This window comes from Gracilinanus agilis, chromosome 1 (assembly GCF_016433145.1).
Source record: "Gracilinanus agilis isolate LMUSP501 chromosome 1, AgileGrace, whole genome shotgun sequence".
NCBI lineage: Eukaryota > Metazoa > Chordata > Mammalia > Didelphimorphia > Didelphidae > Gracilinanus > Gracilinanus agilis.
The window spans coordinates 384,142,139-384,158,038 of record NC_058130.1 but is presented as its reverse complement, the minus strand read 5'-3'; the positions used below and the strand labels follow the sequence as shown (position 1 = coordinate 384,158,038).

Below are 15,900 nucleotides of genomic sequence, written 5' to 3'. Positions count from 1 at the left end.
AGTACATGGTGAAATGACCAACATTAATTCTTAATTATCAAGTAGATTCAGAGCATATGGAAAAAATCCCTTATGGAGATGACATGGATTCAAATTCTGGGTCTGCTACAAACTTCCTGTGTGATCTAAAGCTGATCAAAAAGCTCCCTCTTGGCTTTTGTTTTCTCATTTCTACAATAAGATAGTTGGACTAATTAGGGAGCACAGTGGATAGAGAACCAGATCTGAAGTTGGGAGGACATGAGTTCAAATCTGGTCTCAAACACTTCCTATCTGTGTGTCTCTGGGCAAGTCACTTAACCCCAATTGCCTAGCCCTTGCTCCTCTTCTGCTTTGGAACCAGTGCTTTATATCTATTATAAGTCATAAGGTATGTTTTTAAAAAGTGTTTCAAAAAGAAGTATGTTTTCGCTGTTAATTCTAGCCTAGGACTATTCACATCAGGAGAAGTAACCACTCAGTCACTCCCACAAGGCTTGGATATTCTTATGGACTGCTGTATATGGTAGCCTACAGCAGTACAACGTGATCTAATAGTAACAATTATAGAATGGTTTAAGATTTATCAAACACTTTACATGTTAGTTCATTGGAGCTCCCCAACAACCCTACGAAATAGATATAACAAATAGCATTTTTAATATTTTATATATGGAAAACAGAGATTCTGAGAGATTAACTCATTTTGTCCATTATTATACAAATAGTTACCAAAGTCATCTCTTTGTCACTCACACAGCCCACCCTGCTTCAAGCCTTCATCTTCTCTCTTAGACTACTGTAGTAATTTTCTATTGATTTTCCCTGTCTCAAGTCTCTCCTCACTCCAATTCAACCTTCATACAGATGCCAAAGTAATTTTCCTAGATTTTATGTTTGACCATGCCACATCCCTCCATAGGTTTGATCATGTCACGTCCCATCAACTCTACAAAACATCTGAGGTAGAACTCGAGCTTTCTTGACCCCAAGTCCATGGCTCCTTCCAACACATCAAACTACATGTCAGTCAGCTGCCTTCATTTAAGTCAGCAAAGGAAAAAGTAAGAAGGAAAGGCAGAATGAACAGTACTAACAAAGTGAAAAATAGAGAATATGATTAGTAAACCACTAATGGAGCTTCACTTGCTAACAAAAATAGTTTGTAGTGCATTCTTCTGTTTTTTTGTTTAGTCATTTCAGTCCATGTCCAACTCTTTGTGAACCCAGTTGAGGATTTCTTGGCAAAGGTACTGAAATGCTTTGCCATTTCCTTCTCCAGCTCATTTATGGATAAGAAACCTGAGACCAACAAGGTTAATTGACTTACCCAGGGTCACATAGCTAGTAAGTGTCTGAGGCTGGATTTTGAACTCAGGGCTTTTTGACTCTAGGCTCAACATGAGTCACCTAATTGCCCCAAGTGTCATCTATTAGCTGTGTGTGTGTATGTGTGTGTGTGTGTGTGTGTGTGTGTGTGTGTGTGTGTGTGTGTGTGTGTTGGATAGTTTGGATAGTTTGAGGGTAAGCTTTGGTAAGGATATTGTTTCTCTAGTGCTTCTGGTCCCCAAAGTGAGTTTTCTAAGGGTTGATAGAATGATGTATTGTAGCCACCTATGCAGCTTCTGTTCATTATTGTATACCAAATTTCCATTTTACCTTTATGTTTTTAAAGGCAGGACCCAAATAATATGATAGCAAAAATAGTAATTATTGCTAATGATTCCATTTCTATAGAGCTTCATGGTTTATAAATCACTGTTCTCTCTGGGTGGCTCAGTGGATAGAGCACTAGACCTGGAGTCAGGAAGACCCGAGTTAAAATCTGAACTTAGTTATTTACTAGCTGTTTGACCCTGTATGAGTCACTTCACCTCTATTTGCCTTAATCCTCTAGAAAAGGAAAAGGCAAACCACTCTAGTACCTTTGCCAAGAAAACCTCATAATGGGATCATGAAGAATTAGACATGACTGACCAAACAACAACAACTTCACTATAACTCAGTGAAGTGGGCTAGAATGTGGACATATTGTGAAAATATATTATATTTTTGACTAAAGCTTGGACAAGACAGTTGTATATCCTGAGAAATCTTTGAAAATTTTGTTCCTTTGTTTTAGTAGCCATTGGAATCCTCCAATCTTTACCTTATCACTTGGGAATTGACTCTCAAGAGAAATGTCTGCTGCCACAAAGGGTGGAATTTTCTGGCCCTAAAAATATGTCTATGGAGGGTATAAAGATCCAGCCTTGGAGTCAGAGAGACCTGGGCTCAAGTCCAGTGCTTGTTGCATACTGGCTGTGTGACCTGGAGAAGTTGGCTGAATCTCTCAGTAACCCAGACAACCTTAGAAGAATGGAAGTTACAAACAAACTACTTATTTGCATTGGTGGGAAGTCTCAACTAAAATATTTCCCCATATTGGTGAAATCATGAGTTCAGACCCACCAATCCAAAAAAAGTCATTAAAAATATGTCCTTAAAACCCAGAGGAACTTATGAGAAAGAATGCTATCCACATCCAGAGACAGAACTGTGGGAGTAGAAACCAAAAAAAGAAAAATATATGATCAATCACGTGGTTTGATGGGGATATGATTGGGATTTTGATGTTAAAACATCACTCTACTGCAAATATGAATAACATGGAAATAGGCTTTGAACAATGATACATGTATAACACAGGGGAACTACTTGTCAACTCTTGGAGGTGGGAGGGAAGAGGAGGGAGCGGGGAAATCATGAATCATGTAATGTAGGATTAGGAACAGGGGTCAGTGTCGATGAAGTCTCCCTAATCCCTGGTCTTTGTAGAAACACAGGCAGGCTTGACTGGATGGGAGGGGCAGGAGCTTGTGGAGTACTTCTTCACCTCCCTCTCTCCCTCTAATCAGTTGGAAGTCAGTTAACTGTTTGGTAATGGTGGATATTTCTAGCTTGATAACTTCTGGGCCAAGATGGTAAGTGGATGGAGACTAAACCCCTTTGTGATAATATCTTTCTCTGTATTATTTCCCCACAGGATAGAATAGGTGAAGCTTGATGACCTAGAAGTAATTCACTGGCTCAGTAACCATGGAAAAATATTCTAAATTTTAAAAAAATAGGAAAAAATATGTCCTTCATTGTGTTTGCCATAATTTCACTTACATTCTTCGTCTCTTCTCCACTAACACAGCTACCTCCTTAGATCTAGTCTTCATCATTTCTTACCTGGACTATAATAATAGCTTTCTGTTTTGGTCTTCCTGTCTCAAGCATCTTCCCATTTGAACCTGTCTCCACATGGCCACTAAAGTAGTTTTCCTAAATCACAAGTTTGATCTGCTCTACAAACTCCAGTGGCTCCCTATTGCCTCAAAAAATATAGAAATTCCTGTTTGTTATTTAGAATTCTTCTTTTCTTAACTTTTTCAATCTTCTTATACTTTAATCCCCTTCACTCACTCCGTGATCCAGCCATAGTGGTATGATTTTACTTATATGAAACCTCTTCTCCCTTCTTTTCTTTTTCATGGCTGTCCCTTATACCTAGAAGTCACTTCCTCCTCACCTCCACCTTTTAGGATCCTAGTGATGCTCTGATAAACCTAAGAAAAGTTGTAAAGTGCCTTGGTATGTTCATATAAGAAATACTTACTAAATAATGGGGTTAGCTATTCTGTGTGATTTTCACCTTACACAAAGGGTCTTGGAATGTATTGGCTACATAAAACAAGGTCTCTCTCTCTCTCTCTCTCTCTCTCTCTCTCCATATATATATATATATATATGTATACACACACACACACACACACACACACACACACACACACACACATATATATATGTCTGGGGGAGTGTCCTCTAATGGAATAAAATAACTAGGTTGGTGGATATTCTACCTTTGTATGCTCAACACTTAACATACTACTTGGCAATAATCAGTGCTTAAAAAATGCATGTTGTCTGCCTGACTTCCCATGTATATTACATCCTAGGTAGGTGTCCACCTTGCCACCTTGCCCACCTCTACTGTTGATTTTGTCTTTGACGGTTTCCATATTTGCACTTGAAGAAATGAGTCATCGGTACTTACGTCAAGTACAGCAGATCCAATCACACCAGCTATTGGGTTTCCAGAAAATGTGTTGAAGAAACTCATGGATTTAGTTAAGGAGTTAGCAATCTCTACAGGAAGAAAAATAAAAGTCTTTAAAACAAATTCTTACCTTCTGTATTGGTTCCAAGGCAGAAGAGTGAAGGGCTAGGTAATTGGTGTTAAATGACTTGTTCAGGGTCACACAAATCTGAGGTCAGATTTGAATGAGGGTCTCCTGTGTCTAGGCCTGGCTCTCTGGTTGAGCTATCTAGCTGCTCCCAGATAAAAATCTAATGCATAGAATATGAGTCTCACCTCTTTTTCTCCCAGTTTCTCATCACACAATCTGAACCATCTTTTGCTTTGTGTTGACAATGATATCATGCATTCTTTACTCATATAATAACTGTCAAAGAGATAGTACTTACCTGACATTGTAAGAATGACCTCCATACCTCAAAAACTAATGAGGCATGGAGAAAGACACTGGCATTCCTTTCCTCCTCTGCCTCCCTTATGCTCAGAGAAATAGACAGTGCCCATTATCTCACTATCTTCCATTCAACAAAGAAGAGAAAAGGAATAAATATATCAGAGAATTAATATAAATTAATTTCCAGGATATTTCTTGGAATCAGTCAAATTCAGACTAACTTTTAACTAACACTTTCTAGAAATATACTACCTGTCACACAAGGATCTTTGGGAAGGTATGGTGGACAAGACCAGTGATATATGTGCCCTCTGGATGTCTGTGTGATTATGGTCATGTTCTGTACCACTTCTGTTCCTACAGATCATGCCATTTGCTGGGGAGAGCAAAGGCTTAAGGATGATGAGCTGAGCCCCAGATTCATCATATCTGATTATACCAGCCTTTGCTCACCCCTCCCTTTCCCTTGGAAAATATGTCCACTACTGACACCCTGGAACATGACCCTCATGTTTCATTGGCCTGAAAACAAAATACACTCATGTTTTTGGATGGTGAACTAGAGGTCCTGGCAACAGAAGCAAACTGAATATTGGTCTTACCTGGTGTGGTTACAACTGCTGACATGGGGAAGCCATTTGCTATCCCCTTGGCCATGGTGACAATATCAGGGAGGACTCCGTGACTTTGGAATCCCCAGAAATGAGTGCCCAGCCTGCCAAATCCTGTTTGTACCTTGTGAGAGCAAGTTCAGAAATCAGGCTTTTTTTTTTTTTTTTGAGAAATACTGTTCTTTTAACATTCACTTAAAAAAAAGCCCTTATCTTCAGTCTTAAAATCAATGTAGTATATTGATTCCAAGGCAGAAGAGTGGTAAGGACTGGGCAATGGAGGTTAAATGATTTATCCAGAGTTATTCAGCCAGGAAGTGTGTGAGGCCAGATTTGAACTGAGAACCTCCTTTCTATGGACCTGGTTCTCAAACCACTGAGCAACCTAGTTGCTCCTACAACATTCACTTTTTAATATGGGCACGATCTCATCATCATCCCATCTTCAAAATTAGAAAACATTTACTTAACACTGACTATTTGGAGGGCTCTGAGTTATACATTGAAGTGCTACATTTGAGTCAGTTCAACTCAATGTATAATTATTAAGCCTCTTCCAAATGTAAGACACAACAGTAAATGCTAATTACACAAAAATAAAATGAATTAATTCCTTCCTTTGAGGTGCTTACAGTCTTCTGGGAATACAAGTGAACACAAGTTTTTTTAAAAAAGTAATTTCAGGCAAGATTATTATCAACTATTTTGTTATTGTTGTTGCTCAGGTGTGTCTGACTCTTTGTAACCCCCCAGATGATAGCATGACAGGTCCTTCTAACCTCTATTATCTCTCAAAGTGTGTCCAAGGGATTGTTTGTTGTTTCTATGACACTATCTATCCATGTCAACTTCTACTGTCTCCTCTTCCTTCAGCCTTCAATCTTTCCCATATAAGTTACTAAGATAACATAGCTTTGAGCCATAGGAGTCCCAGTATTGATCTCTCTTTTTGAGGAAGGAGGTAAGTGTGGTAGGAAAAGGGGTGGGCGAGATGATATGTGGTCTTTAGAGTTGTTATTCCAGAAACTCGTAAATAGGTGGCAAAGTGTCAGCATAGGACAGTTGTGTGTTTCAGAATGCTTATATATGGCAAACTAGTCAAGTATAAAACCCTTTCTTGGATTTTGATTTTACTATCTGCTTTTTTGAGGGAATCCCCATCCTTTTTCTTCTCTCCCTGACCAATAGCTTTCTCTGTCTCTGTCTCTCTGTTTCTTTCTTTCTTTCTTTCTTTCTTTCTTTCTTTCTTTCTTTCTTTCTTTCTTTCTTTCTTTCTTTCTTTCTTTCTTTCTTTCTTTCTTTCTTTCTCTCTTTTCCTTTCTTTTTCTCTCTTTCTCTCTCTCCCTCCCTCTCTTCCTTTTTTCCTTCTTTCCTTCCTCTCTCTCTCTCTCTCTCTCTCTCTCTCTCTCTCTCTCTCTCTCTCTCTCTCTGGCTCCCGTTTATCCTCTATATATCTTGTGGGTATATAGTTGTTTACATGATATCTCCCTCATTAGGCTGGGGACTCTTTGAAGGCAGGAACTAGTTTAGTTTTATATCTCTAGTACTTAGCACAGTGCCTAGCACATAATAGATACTCTTCCCCCCCAAAAAAACCCAAAACTCTTACTTTCTGTCTTAGTATCAATTCTAAGACAGAAAAGGGACAAGAGATAGGCAATAAGGGATATATATATATATATATATATATATATATATATATATATATATGTTGCCCAGGGTCATACAGCTAGGAAGTAGCTGAGGCCCTGGCACTCTATTCACTGTGCTAGTTAGCTGTCCCATGATAGGTGCTTAATAAAATATTCATAAAATAATTTATTCAAGGACCTCTATTATAAGGTAACAATTTGTGAATCCATTTTTAATTATTTTATTCCATGAAAGGAATAAATGTGCATTCTGGAAAATATTCATATTGGTCTTTCCTCAATTTATTTTGATACTTTTTAAACCAAGTGTGTGCTTTCTCTGGTCTATGAATCTTCTGGTGAAGAGACTTTCTCTATTTTCTCCATCAAATCAGATTAGCATAGTCTTAGAGAGTTGCCCTGATCACTAAGTAGTGACATGCTTGGGGTCAAATAGCCATTTTGTGCCAGAGGCAGGACTTGAACTCAGGTCTTCATGACTTTGGTGTTGACTCTCTATACCAGGGGTCAGCAAGTATGGCTCTCGAGCCATATCTCGCTCCACTTCCCGACCGGCCAGTCCAGGCAGAGCTCCAGGATGTGCCCCAAGGGGCCCTTCAGCCCCAGCCCCATATTCCAGCGCCTTCCGCCTCCATCCTCCTCCTTCCACAGGCGTTTATGGCTCTCATGGCCAAAAAGGTTGCTGAACGTTGCTCTATACCATGTGCTGTGTTGACTTTTCATTTTCAAATCGAGAGATTTTGGTATATTGAACAGGTATACTGGAGCTTTTGACATTATTGGGGTTAAAAATTGCTAGCTGACATGATTTTATTTTAAGCAACAGATTTGTCTTCCTAATTAAACTACTTAAGCAAATCCTACAATGCTATGCTCCCCAACTATGCCCTAAAAAGAAGCAGCCAAGAGGATGCAGAAGTGGGGTGATGAAGGATAGCTGACTGGGCATCAGGAAAGGGAAGGGATGGGAGTGGGAAGCTGGTATAAGATTAAAAGTATGTCCTGGATAATCCGCTTAAGAGAAAATCTAGATTCCACCAAAATCTGAGGAGGTAATGCAAGGATGGGGACATCTAGGTGGTGCAGAGGTTTGAGTGCTGGACCTGAAGTCAGGAAAAGTCCTCTATGATAGCTTTCTCTATTATCCCCAGATATAAATGGCAGCAGGGCTACACAGTGTGTCTATGATTCTAAGGTGATTGCTCTGCAGGAGAGACCTCATTAGGATGTGTCAGCTCTAATTTGGCAAAAATGAGACAATCAAAAAAAGTCAGTTTCATTTTCTTTTAGTTGTGCTTTACAGCCTCTGCTAGATTGTTCCCATCTTTGATATAGTTCTGGATTTTCTATTCCCATGGGATGCTGAGCCCTTTGCCTGGATACTCACTTCATCAGCAATGCACACGCCTCCCCTCTCTCTCACCAACTGGAAAGCTTCCTTCAGAAATTCCTTAGGGTACTGAACCACTCCATTGACACCCTGCAAGAAGCCAAATGTAGGAAGTCATTTGGAGATATAAGCAAGACTTTTGAAACTAGAAATCTCCACGCAAATATATGGTACAGTTTTTAGTATAACTAATAATAGCAAAGCCTAATACCCTCCCAAGCCATCTGTGGAAGGCTTTTTTCTGAGATGCCCCTCAAAATCAGAGCCTTTATAGGTATGAAGCACTTCTAGGAGAAAGAATGAATAGAATTGTTCATCTCTAAGGTGAGAAAAGAGAACCTAGGCTTAAAGACCCAAGGCCCAGATGGTAAGAAAGACTCTAATAGTAGTTAATGCTGTTAAATGATCAGCTCAGGTAAATTGAAGTTGTCTTCTAGGGAGAACTTTAAAAACAGTATCTACTCATCTGTCAGAAGCTGTTCAAGTCTGGTCCTGCCTGAAGTCAGGGAAATGGGCTGCACAACCTCAGAATATCCCTTGTATAAGTAGGATTCTGTACTTTATCAAGGAGAGTAGATGACACGTGGAGTTTAAGAACTGAGGTTGTGCTAGATAGGTACCATTTGTCAATCTACTTGGGTATTCTGCAAAAGAGATAAATTAATCTTGGGGTAATTTCCCATTCAATTCAATAAAGTTCTAACATGAACAGAAATACCCACCTGAATAGGTTCTGCAAAAAAGCCAGCAATTTCTTTGGCTACCACAGTGTGCAATGTATTTTTGAACTGTTCAATGTATTGGCTATTGGCCTCACAGCAGCCTGCATGGTGAAGATAAAAATATAATGGGATGAGAGAATAGCATTCAAGAAGTGACACTATGTCAAGGATATCCAGTTTTCTTGGGATAGAAACCTGCCTATAACATCTGATCTTTTAAAAAATTAAGAAATTGACAAATTTCAACAAATCTGAACATATCCATAGACAAAGAAGACTAGAAAAGAATTGTATATAAAAATGTATGTGAAATAATTCTATTATGTACATTTTGTTTTTGAAAAGCATATTCTAAATTTAACACAATAATACTAGCTCTGTAGCTTGTCTGTTACCTTCTGCTTTCTTTTGCATATTTTTGATAGTTCATTGATATTATTTTACTTCTTTTCTTCTTACTTTATATTATTATGTCTTTCCTCCCACAGAGCTTCCAATCATCCTTCCTTCAGAATAAAATTCCCTATATTTAATAAATATATTTAAGTGAAAAGTGCATACATTCATTATATCTGAAAATGTCTGATTTTGTATGTAATGTTTACCATTTCTCTGACAAGAGGTTGGATACATGATTCAGAATCACTCTTCTGAAATCCTGATAGGTCACTGTATTGATTAGAGTTACAAATCAACAAGCATTCATTAAGAAGAGTGTATTATATATTCTTGGGTGATACAAAATTATTTTCCTTTAAATTACTATAGTCATATAAATTACTGTCTCTTCAATCTGTGTCAATTCATATAAAGTCTTTCTAGATTTCTTGGAATCTGTCCTGTTCATAATTTCTTAGAGGACCAAACTATTCCATTGCATTCAAATGCCATAATTTGTTTCTTTGATTATTGCTTTTTTTTTCTTTTAAATTGCAGTATAGTTTTAGATTTGGTGCTACTGGCTTTCTTCATTCCCACTCTCAAATTATTTCCTTTGAGATTCTTGACGTTTTGTTCCTCCAGATGAATTTTGTTATTCCTTTGTCTAGTTCTAGAAAGTAACCATTTGGTAGTTTAATTGATCTGGCACTGACTGTTAATTAATTTAGGCAATATTGCCATTTTAATTATAATTAGCACAGTAAAAAGCAATCAATAATTCCTCATTTTAAGATGGCCCTTGTTTCTCCAAAGATTGTAACTATATTCATGTTACTTCTAAATGTGTCTTGATAAGTCAACTCCCAACTATTTTATACATTGAGTCTATTGTTATTTTGAATGAAATTTCCTTGTCTACATTTTTCTGTTGAGTTTTGTTAACAATATGTAGAAAAGTTGGTGACTTTTTTGTGGGTTTTTTATGTGATTTTACTGAAAACATTAATAATTTTTAATAATTTTATAGTTCAATCCCTAGGGTTCTCTAAGTAAACTTATATTATTTGTAAAAAGTGGTAATTTTGTTTCCTTTGTCTATGTTTCTTCACTACATTTCTATTTCTTGAATTATATCAAACAGCAGTGATGACAATGGACATCATTGCTTACCCCTGCTCTTATTGTAAAGATTCCTAGCATATTTCCATTATGTATAATGTCAACTCTTGGTTTTAGGTTCATAATAGCTATTATATTGAAGAACAATTCATTTAGTCCTATGACTTTTAAGTTTTTTTTAAATATAAAAATATTTTGTTCTTTGTCAAAAGCTCTCCCCCTATATATTATATAATTGTGTGGTTTTAAATGACTTTTCATTATTAATATAGCCCATTATGTTTGCAATTTCCCTAACATTGGAATAATTCTGCACTCATGGTATGTTATGGAGAAAAGGGGTGGGGGAACCAGAGTTATAGAGCTGTAAAGAATCTCTCTAATCCAACCTGATAATTTTAAGATAAGGAAATTGAAGTTTATGGTGGTTAAATCTTAACTAAAGCCATTCAAGTGGTAATAATAAAAGTCAGAGCATAAAAAATCCTTTTCTAACTGTTTTTTAAAGTCTGCGTGAATCTTTACATTTTGTATAAACAACATGTTGGATCCTGCTTTTCATTTTATGGCTGATTTCATCTCATTCATTTTCATGATTATGACTTTTAATTTTTTTCTTCCCTTCTCCATGTCCACTTATTTTTTTAAATTTATTTAGCCCTTAGTCCTATCTTCACAAAGAAGATGCTGGAAGAGCTAAACGTAACATTATCAATATTAATAATATACAACTGAAGTGGTATAATCTCCCTTTTTCTTCAAGTTCAGACCTTTATTTCTGACTTATATTTTCTCTCCCTTTTTGTCTCTCATTTAAAATCTCTATATCTAAGTTGAAGTTTGTTTTGCTTGCTCCTGACTTTTACTTCTCTTTAAACTCCTTATTCCCAAATCCTTTCCCCTCTCTAGTTTCTCCACTGGATTAGTGAATTTATTTTCACATCAGACTCATGTATACACATACATGTTTAATCTTCTTTTGCCTGGATCAGATAAGAGTTAAGTTCATGAGGTTCCTATGTAATGTAGGTGTAAAGTGGGTACTATAGGAGCAGCCAAGGCAGATATTGTTGATGAAATATGAAGGGTAGGGAATCCCAAACCAAGACTGTATGAGAGTTGGATAACCTCCCACAGCAGCTAGGTCAGGTCCCCTTTAAGCCCAAGGTTCTCTGCTAATAGGTTCAGGGCTTGGAACCATTCCAGCCAAGACAGTTAAAAATGTCTCCAGGAAGTTGGCTGAAACTTCCTGAAAGCTAAAATGGAAATGGATAACTGCTTGGAATGGCCTGCTCCACTAAGCTGTAACACTGATCTGTCTGCTATTAAGGATGGTTGATGGTAGGTAAGCAAGGCTCCAAGAGTGTTTAGGCTCAAGGTTAACCAGGGTTTATTTGTAAATAACTATGGGAAGGAAAGGGGAGGTAGGTGGGTGAAGGAAACCCTAGGAGCTTGCCTAAATTGTTGATGTTGATTAATCTTGGATCACAAGTTGATATTTCTAGGAGCAGAGTAATGAGACACCCTTGAGGGCAAATCACAACTCTGTTGCTTGTTGCTGGGCCCAGAGGCTGGGTAGCCCCTGGGTCAGTTGCAGTTGCTCTTGGTTGCAGCTGTTCTCCCTAGCTGGTATGTAAAGATGTTAACTATGCCTAAGAAGTATTGAATATTTGACTTATAATTGAAAGGTCCCTACCTGCTTAAGAGAATCTCCCCAAAACCATGCTGGGCCCCCCCCCAAACCCCTCCTTCCTCCCTAACCTTCCAGGTGAGTCAGAGAAGTGAATTTCGAGGGGTTTGGAGACCTCCTTTTATACCCTGTCTTTAACTGACACCCTGGCACATGGCCTGGGTGCTCTGCCAGGTTCTGTGTTCTAAAGTGGCAACTGCCAGCTTGCACCCCCAGAAATATGGCTACTCATGTCTTCACATAACACCTACTATTTCATTCTCTCCTCCTTGTTTGTTTACCCTTTCTCACAAATCCAATTAAGAAAAAACAGTAAATTCCTCCATTTTCTTCCTTATTTTTTCCTACTATATTCTTTTCTTTTCCTCCCATTTTTTCCCACTTAAAACCAACAAGTCAAAGGAAAACTGCCCCCACATTTTTTGCTTGTAGTTTCTTTGTTATCCTTGAAGCTAATGGAATTCTGAAGGGGCACTTGTCTCATCTTTCTAAAATAGAATGTAAATGCCTTATCATCATTTAGCCCTTTGCAATTTCTTTGTTGTATCTACCTTTCTAGATTTTCTTTATCTTCTGTGTTTGGATTTTAACTATGTTGGTCTTTTAAAATTTGGCTTTTTCACTAGGAATATTTGAAATTCTTCTATCTTATTAAGGGTTTATTTTCCAGCTGTTAGATTAAACTCATTTTGCTAGGTAATTGCTCATTTTGCTTGGTTCTAAGACTTGATCCATTACCTTTTGGAATATTGTATTTTAAGATTTTCTTTTCTTGACAGTACTATGGCTGTAGTCTTGTGTGATTCTGACAGTGACTCCTTGATACTTGAACTGTTTTTTTCAGGCTATATTTTTTTCCCCTCAGGATTTTTTGTTTTGTAATCTGTGGATTTTACCTTTTACATTCTAGGTGTTTTCAGTTTTGATCTCATTCAGGAGGTGACTAATTGTTTCTATTTTTACATTGTGTTATGGTTTTAAGAGATCTGGATAGTTTTCTTTTATAACTTCTTGAAAAATAATAGCCAGGTTTTCTATTTGGCCATGGTTTTCAGGTAGTTCAATGATTCTTAAATTATCTCTCCTTGAATTGTTTTTTAGGTCATTTGTTTCCAGAAATAAATGCTTCATATGATCTAATTTTTATTCTTTGCTTTTGTTCTTGTGTTTCTTTTTGTCTCTTGGAATCACTGAGTTCTGTTTGTTTCACTGAACTTTTTGGGCATCTACTACTTGAGTGAATTTTTCAGCCTTCTCATTGAAGCTATTTTTTCTCCTTTCATTTTTTTTCCCTTAAGACTTCTAATTTAATTTTTCATCTTTTGCTTTACTTCTTCCAGGCACCATCAGAGGCTTTATGACCATTCTGGTCTCTGAGGCTGTATTTATGTTTATTTGGGCAATATCTTTTTCTTCTGGATTTGTTTCTATGGTTTGTTGTTGTTGTTGTTGTTGTTGTTTGCATTTGTTTACTAGTTTTATAGTCTCAGTTACTGAATTAGGACTTTATACCCAAAACCAGTTTTTTCCTCTCCCTCACACTTCTCTTAAAGAAGGCATAAAATCCTTGTTTAGTCCTGTCTCCTTGGGAATATGAATGTCACTGTTACTATTGCTCTGGAGATGGAACTATGCTTCTCCATTCTCTGGTTTTTGCTTCAGTTTCCAGTTAGCTGAACATGAATGTGGGTTTTGATACTATATCTCTTTCTTTCTGCTTATGCAGCTGTTGTTACATATGTTATATATATACTACATAAATGTTATACATATTTATATACATTATATATAAATATACAACATATTTATATATTATATATAACAAATATCAAAATAACACATAAATACATAATATATTTATGCATGTAATACATAATAAATAATATATTATATATAGATATATACAAAATGTATAAACAATTTATAACAACTTGCATAGTTGGGAGTTGGCTCTGTCCCCAGCTGTGGTTCTGGCAGGTATTGGCTGGGAGCCAGAGATTATACTGGTCTTGTACATTCTGCAAAGCCCCCTGACATGCCTGAGCACTGAGTTGTCCCTGTCTTTTGTTATTGCTGAGAGGAATACAGATATTAGAGCTCTTGAAGAGACCTTGGTGCTCCATGATGCACTGGTCCTATCTCTTGCTTTAGCTCTGAGTGCCTTGAGTTACGTACCACCTGGCCCTGTTTCCTTGCACAGTGACCTATCCAAGTCTGGCTGTTCCCTACTACTCCTCTCACAGCCCAGAACAAAAATCCTGCTGGCTTCAGTTCCCATTTGTAGAATCTCACTCTAGCTTCTCTCTCCTCTGGTTCATCCCTTTTCTAAGTGCCTACAAGCATTTGGACATGCTTCTCTGCTATTATGCACTGGATGAAGGAGCTTTCTGGTATGTGTGCAGTTTTTAAAAAAAACTTTTAATTCATTGTTTGATAAAATATCCTTTTAGATCTTTGATAGGGCTTTTATGGGAGAACTGGGCTCCTCTAGGACCTTTCATGTTATGATTTCAGGTAGAAGTGAGTCTAATTTAGAATTATAGAGTTCCTCAACACTCAGAGTGATTAAGAGACTCACCAAAGCATTTAGCAAACATAAGTTCTAAGTCCCAGAAGTGGAAGTTGGATGCGTGTCCAACATCCTAACCCTTCTCTATGCTAGTCACTAATATACTCCATGCTACCTCTTCCTTAAGGAACACACATTCTAATGAAAGAGAAAGAAGGCAAATAAAGCCACATGCAGTGAAAATGAAAAACTAAAAGAAAACAGAAATTAAAGTGAGATGAGGGAGGCAAGTTATTATAAACTTATTCTGGAAGTCACAGTAAGTAATGAAGAAAAGCCTTGGTTTACCAGGATGTATTTTATAGCAGCTCTCTAGGATAGACATTCAAAGGTAGAAATAAAGCATTTAAAAATTTCTTTCTTGGGACGACATATCATTAGTGGTGGCAATGAGGTTTGGTGGGAGACATTTTTAGCTACAGCTAGCATAAGAATTCAGTTTGAAGCTTGTCTTATTAGTCCGTACATTATTGATCACTGTTCATGGTGTAGGAAGTAATATGTCATGTTAATGGTTTCTGGTTCTGTTGCTGGCTTATTAGTAATACCAATGAAATATATTGTCATATCTTCATGTCTTAATACCCATTATTTTTACCAACCCCACACAGGTATGAATTCAAATCAGAAGGAAAAGGCAAGAGAAATAGGGGAATTTAATTAAACAAAAATTGACTGAGGGGCCTTTTTGGGAAAGACTCTTTGCTGAAGAGTTAGAGTACAAAGTTTATAACAAAATAATCCTTGACCCCAAGGGAAATGATAGGTCTATAAATAAATTCAGAGTATATATAAAGTAATACAAGGAAGTTTCAGGAGACAGGGAGTACTAATAACCAGGGAAATCAGAAAAAGGTCTCATGGGGGCAGTTAGGTAGATAGAAAGCCAGGCTTGGAGATGGGAGGTCCTAGGTTCAACTCTAGCCTCAGACACTTCCTAGCTGTGTGACCCTGGGCAAGTCACTTAACCCCCACTGTGTAGCCCTTATTGCTCTTCTTCCTTAGAACCAATAATTAGTATTGTTTCTAAGATGGAAGGTGAGGGTCTAAAAAAAGAAAAGGCTGTGGAGCTTGAGCTATAGTTTAAAAGAAATTGGGAATTATAGGAGGTCAAGATGAAGAGGAAGTACATTCTAGACATGAGGGACCATGAGCAAAGCACAGAGAATTGGAGGTCCCATACAGGAAACAGCAGGTTAATTGGACTCTAATGGAGAATGTGGGAAGGATTGTGGTATGAAATAAGACCAGAAAGGTGGGTAAGGGCCAG

At 37.4% G+C, this 15,900-nt stretch overlaps 1 protein-coding gene across 3 annotated transcripts in view; it reads right to left on the bottom strand.

The window, feature by feature from the left end:
- AGXT2 (alanine--glyoxylate aminotransferase 2) overlaps positions 1 to 15,900 on the bottom strand; it is a 48,294-nt gene that overhangs the window by 5,860 nt on the left and 26,534 nt on the right. For all 3 annotated transcript variants that reach the window (XM_044664379.1, XM_044664396.1, XM_044664388.1), the window contains exons 8-11: positions 8,872 to 8,972; positions 8,147 to 8,239; positions 5,099 to 5,231; positions 4,061 to 4,152 (exon numbers count right to left, since the gene is read on the bottom strand). In XM_044664379.1, coding sequence (XP_044520314.1) covers positions 4,061 to 4,152; positions 5,099 to 5,231; positions 8,147 to 8,239; positions 8,872 to 8,972 — 419 coding nt within the window. The remainder of the gene's footprint in view (positions 1 to 4,060; positions 4,153 to 5,098; positions 5,232 to 8,146; positions 8,240 to 8,871; positions 8,973 to 15,900) is intronic.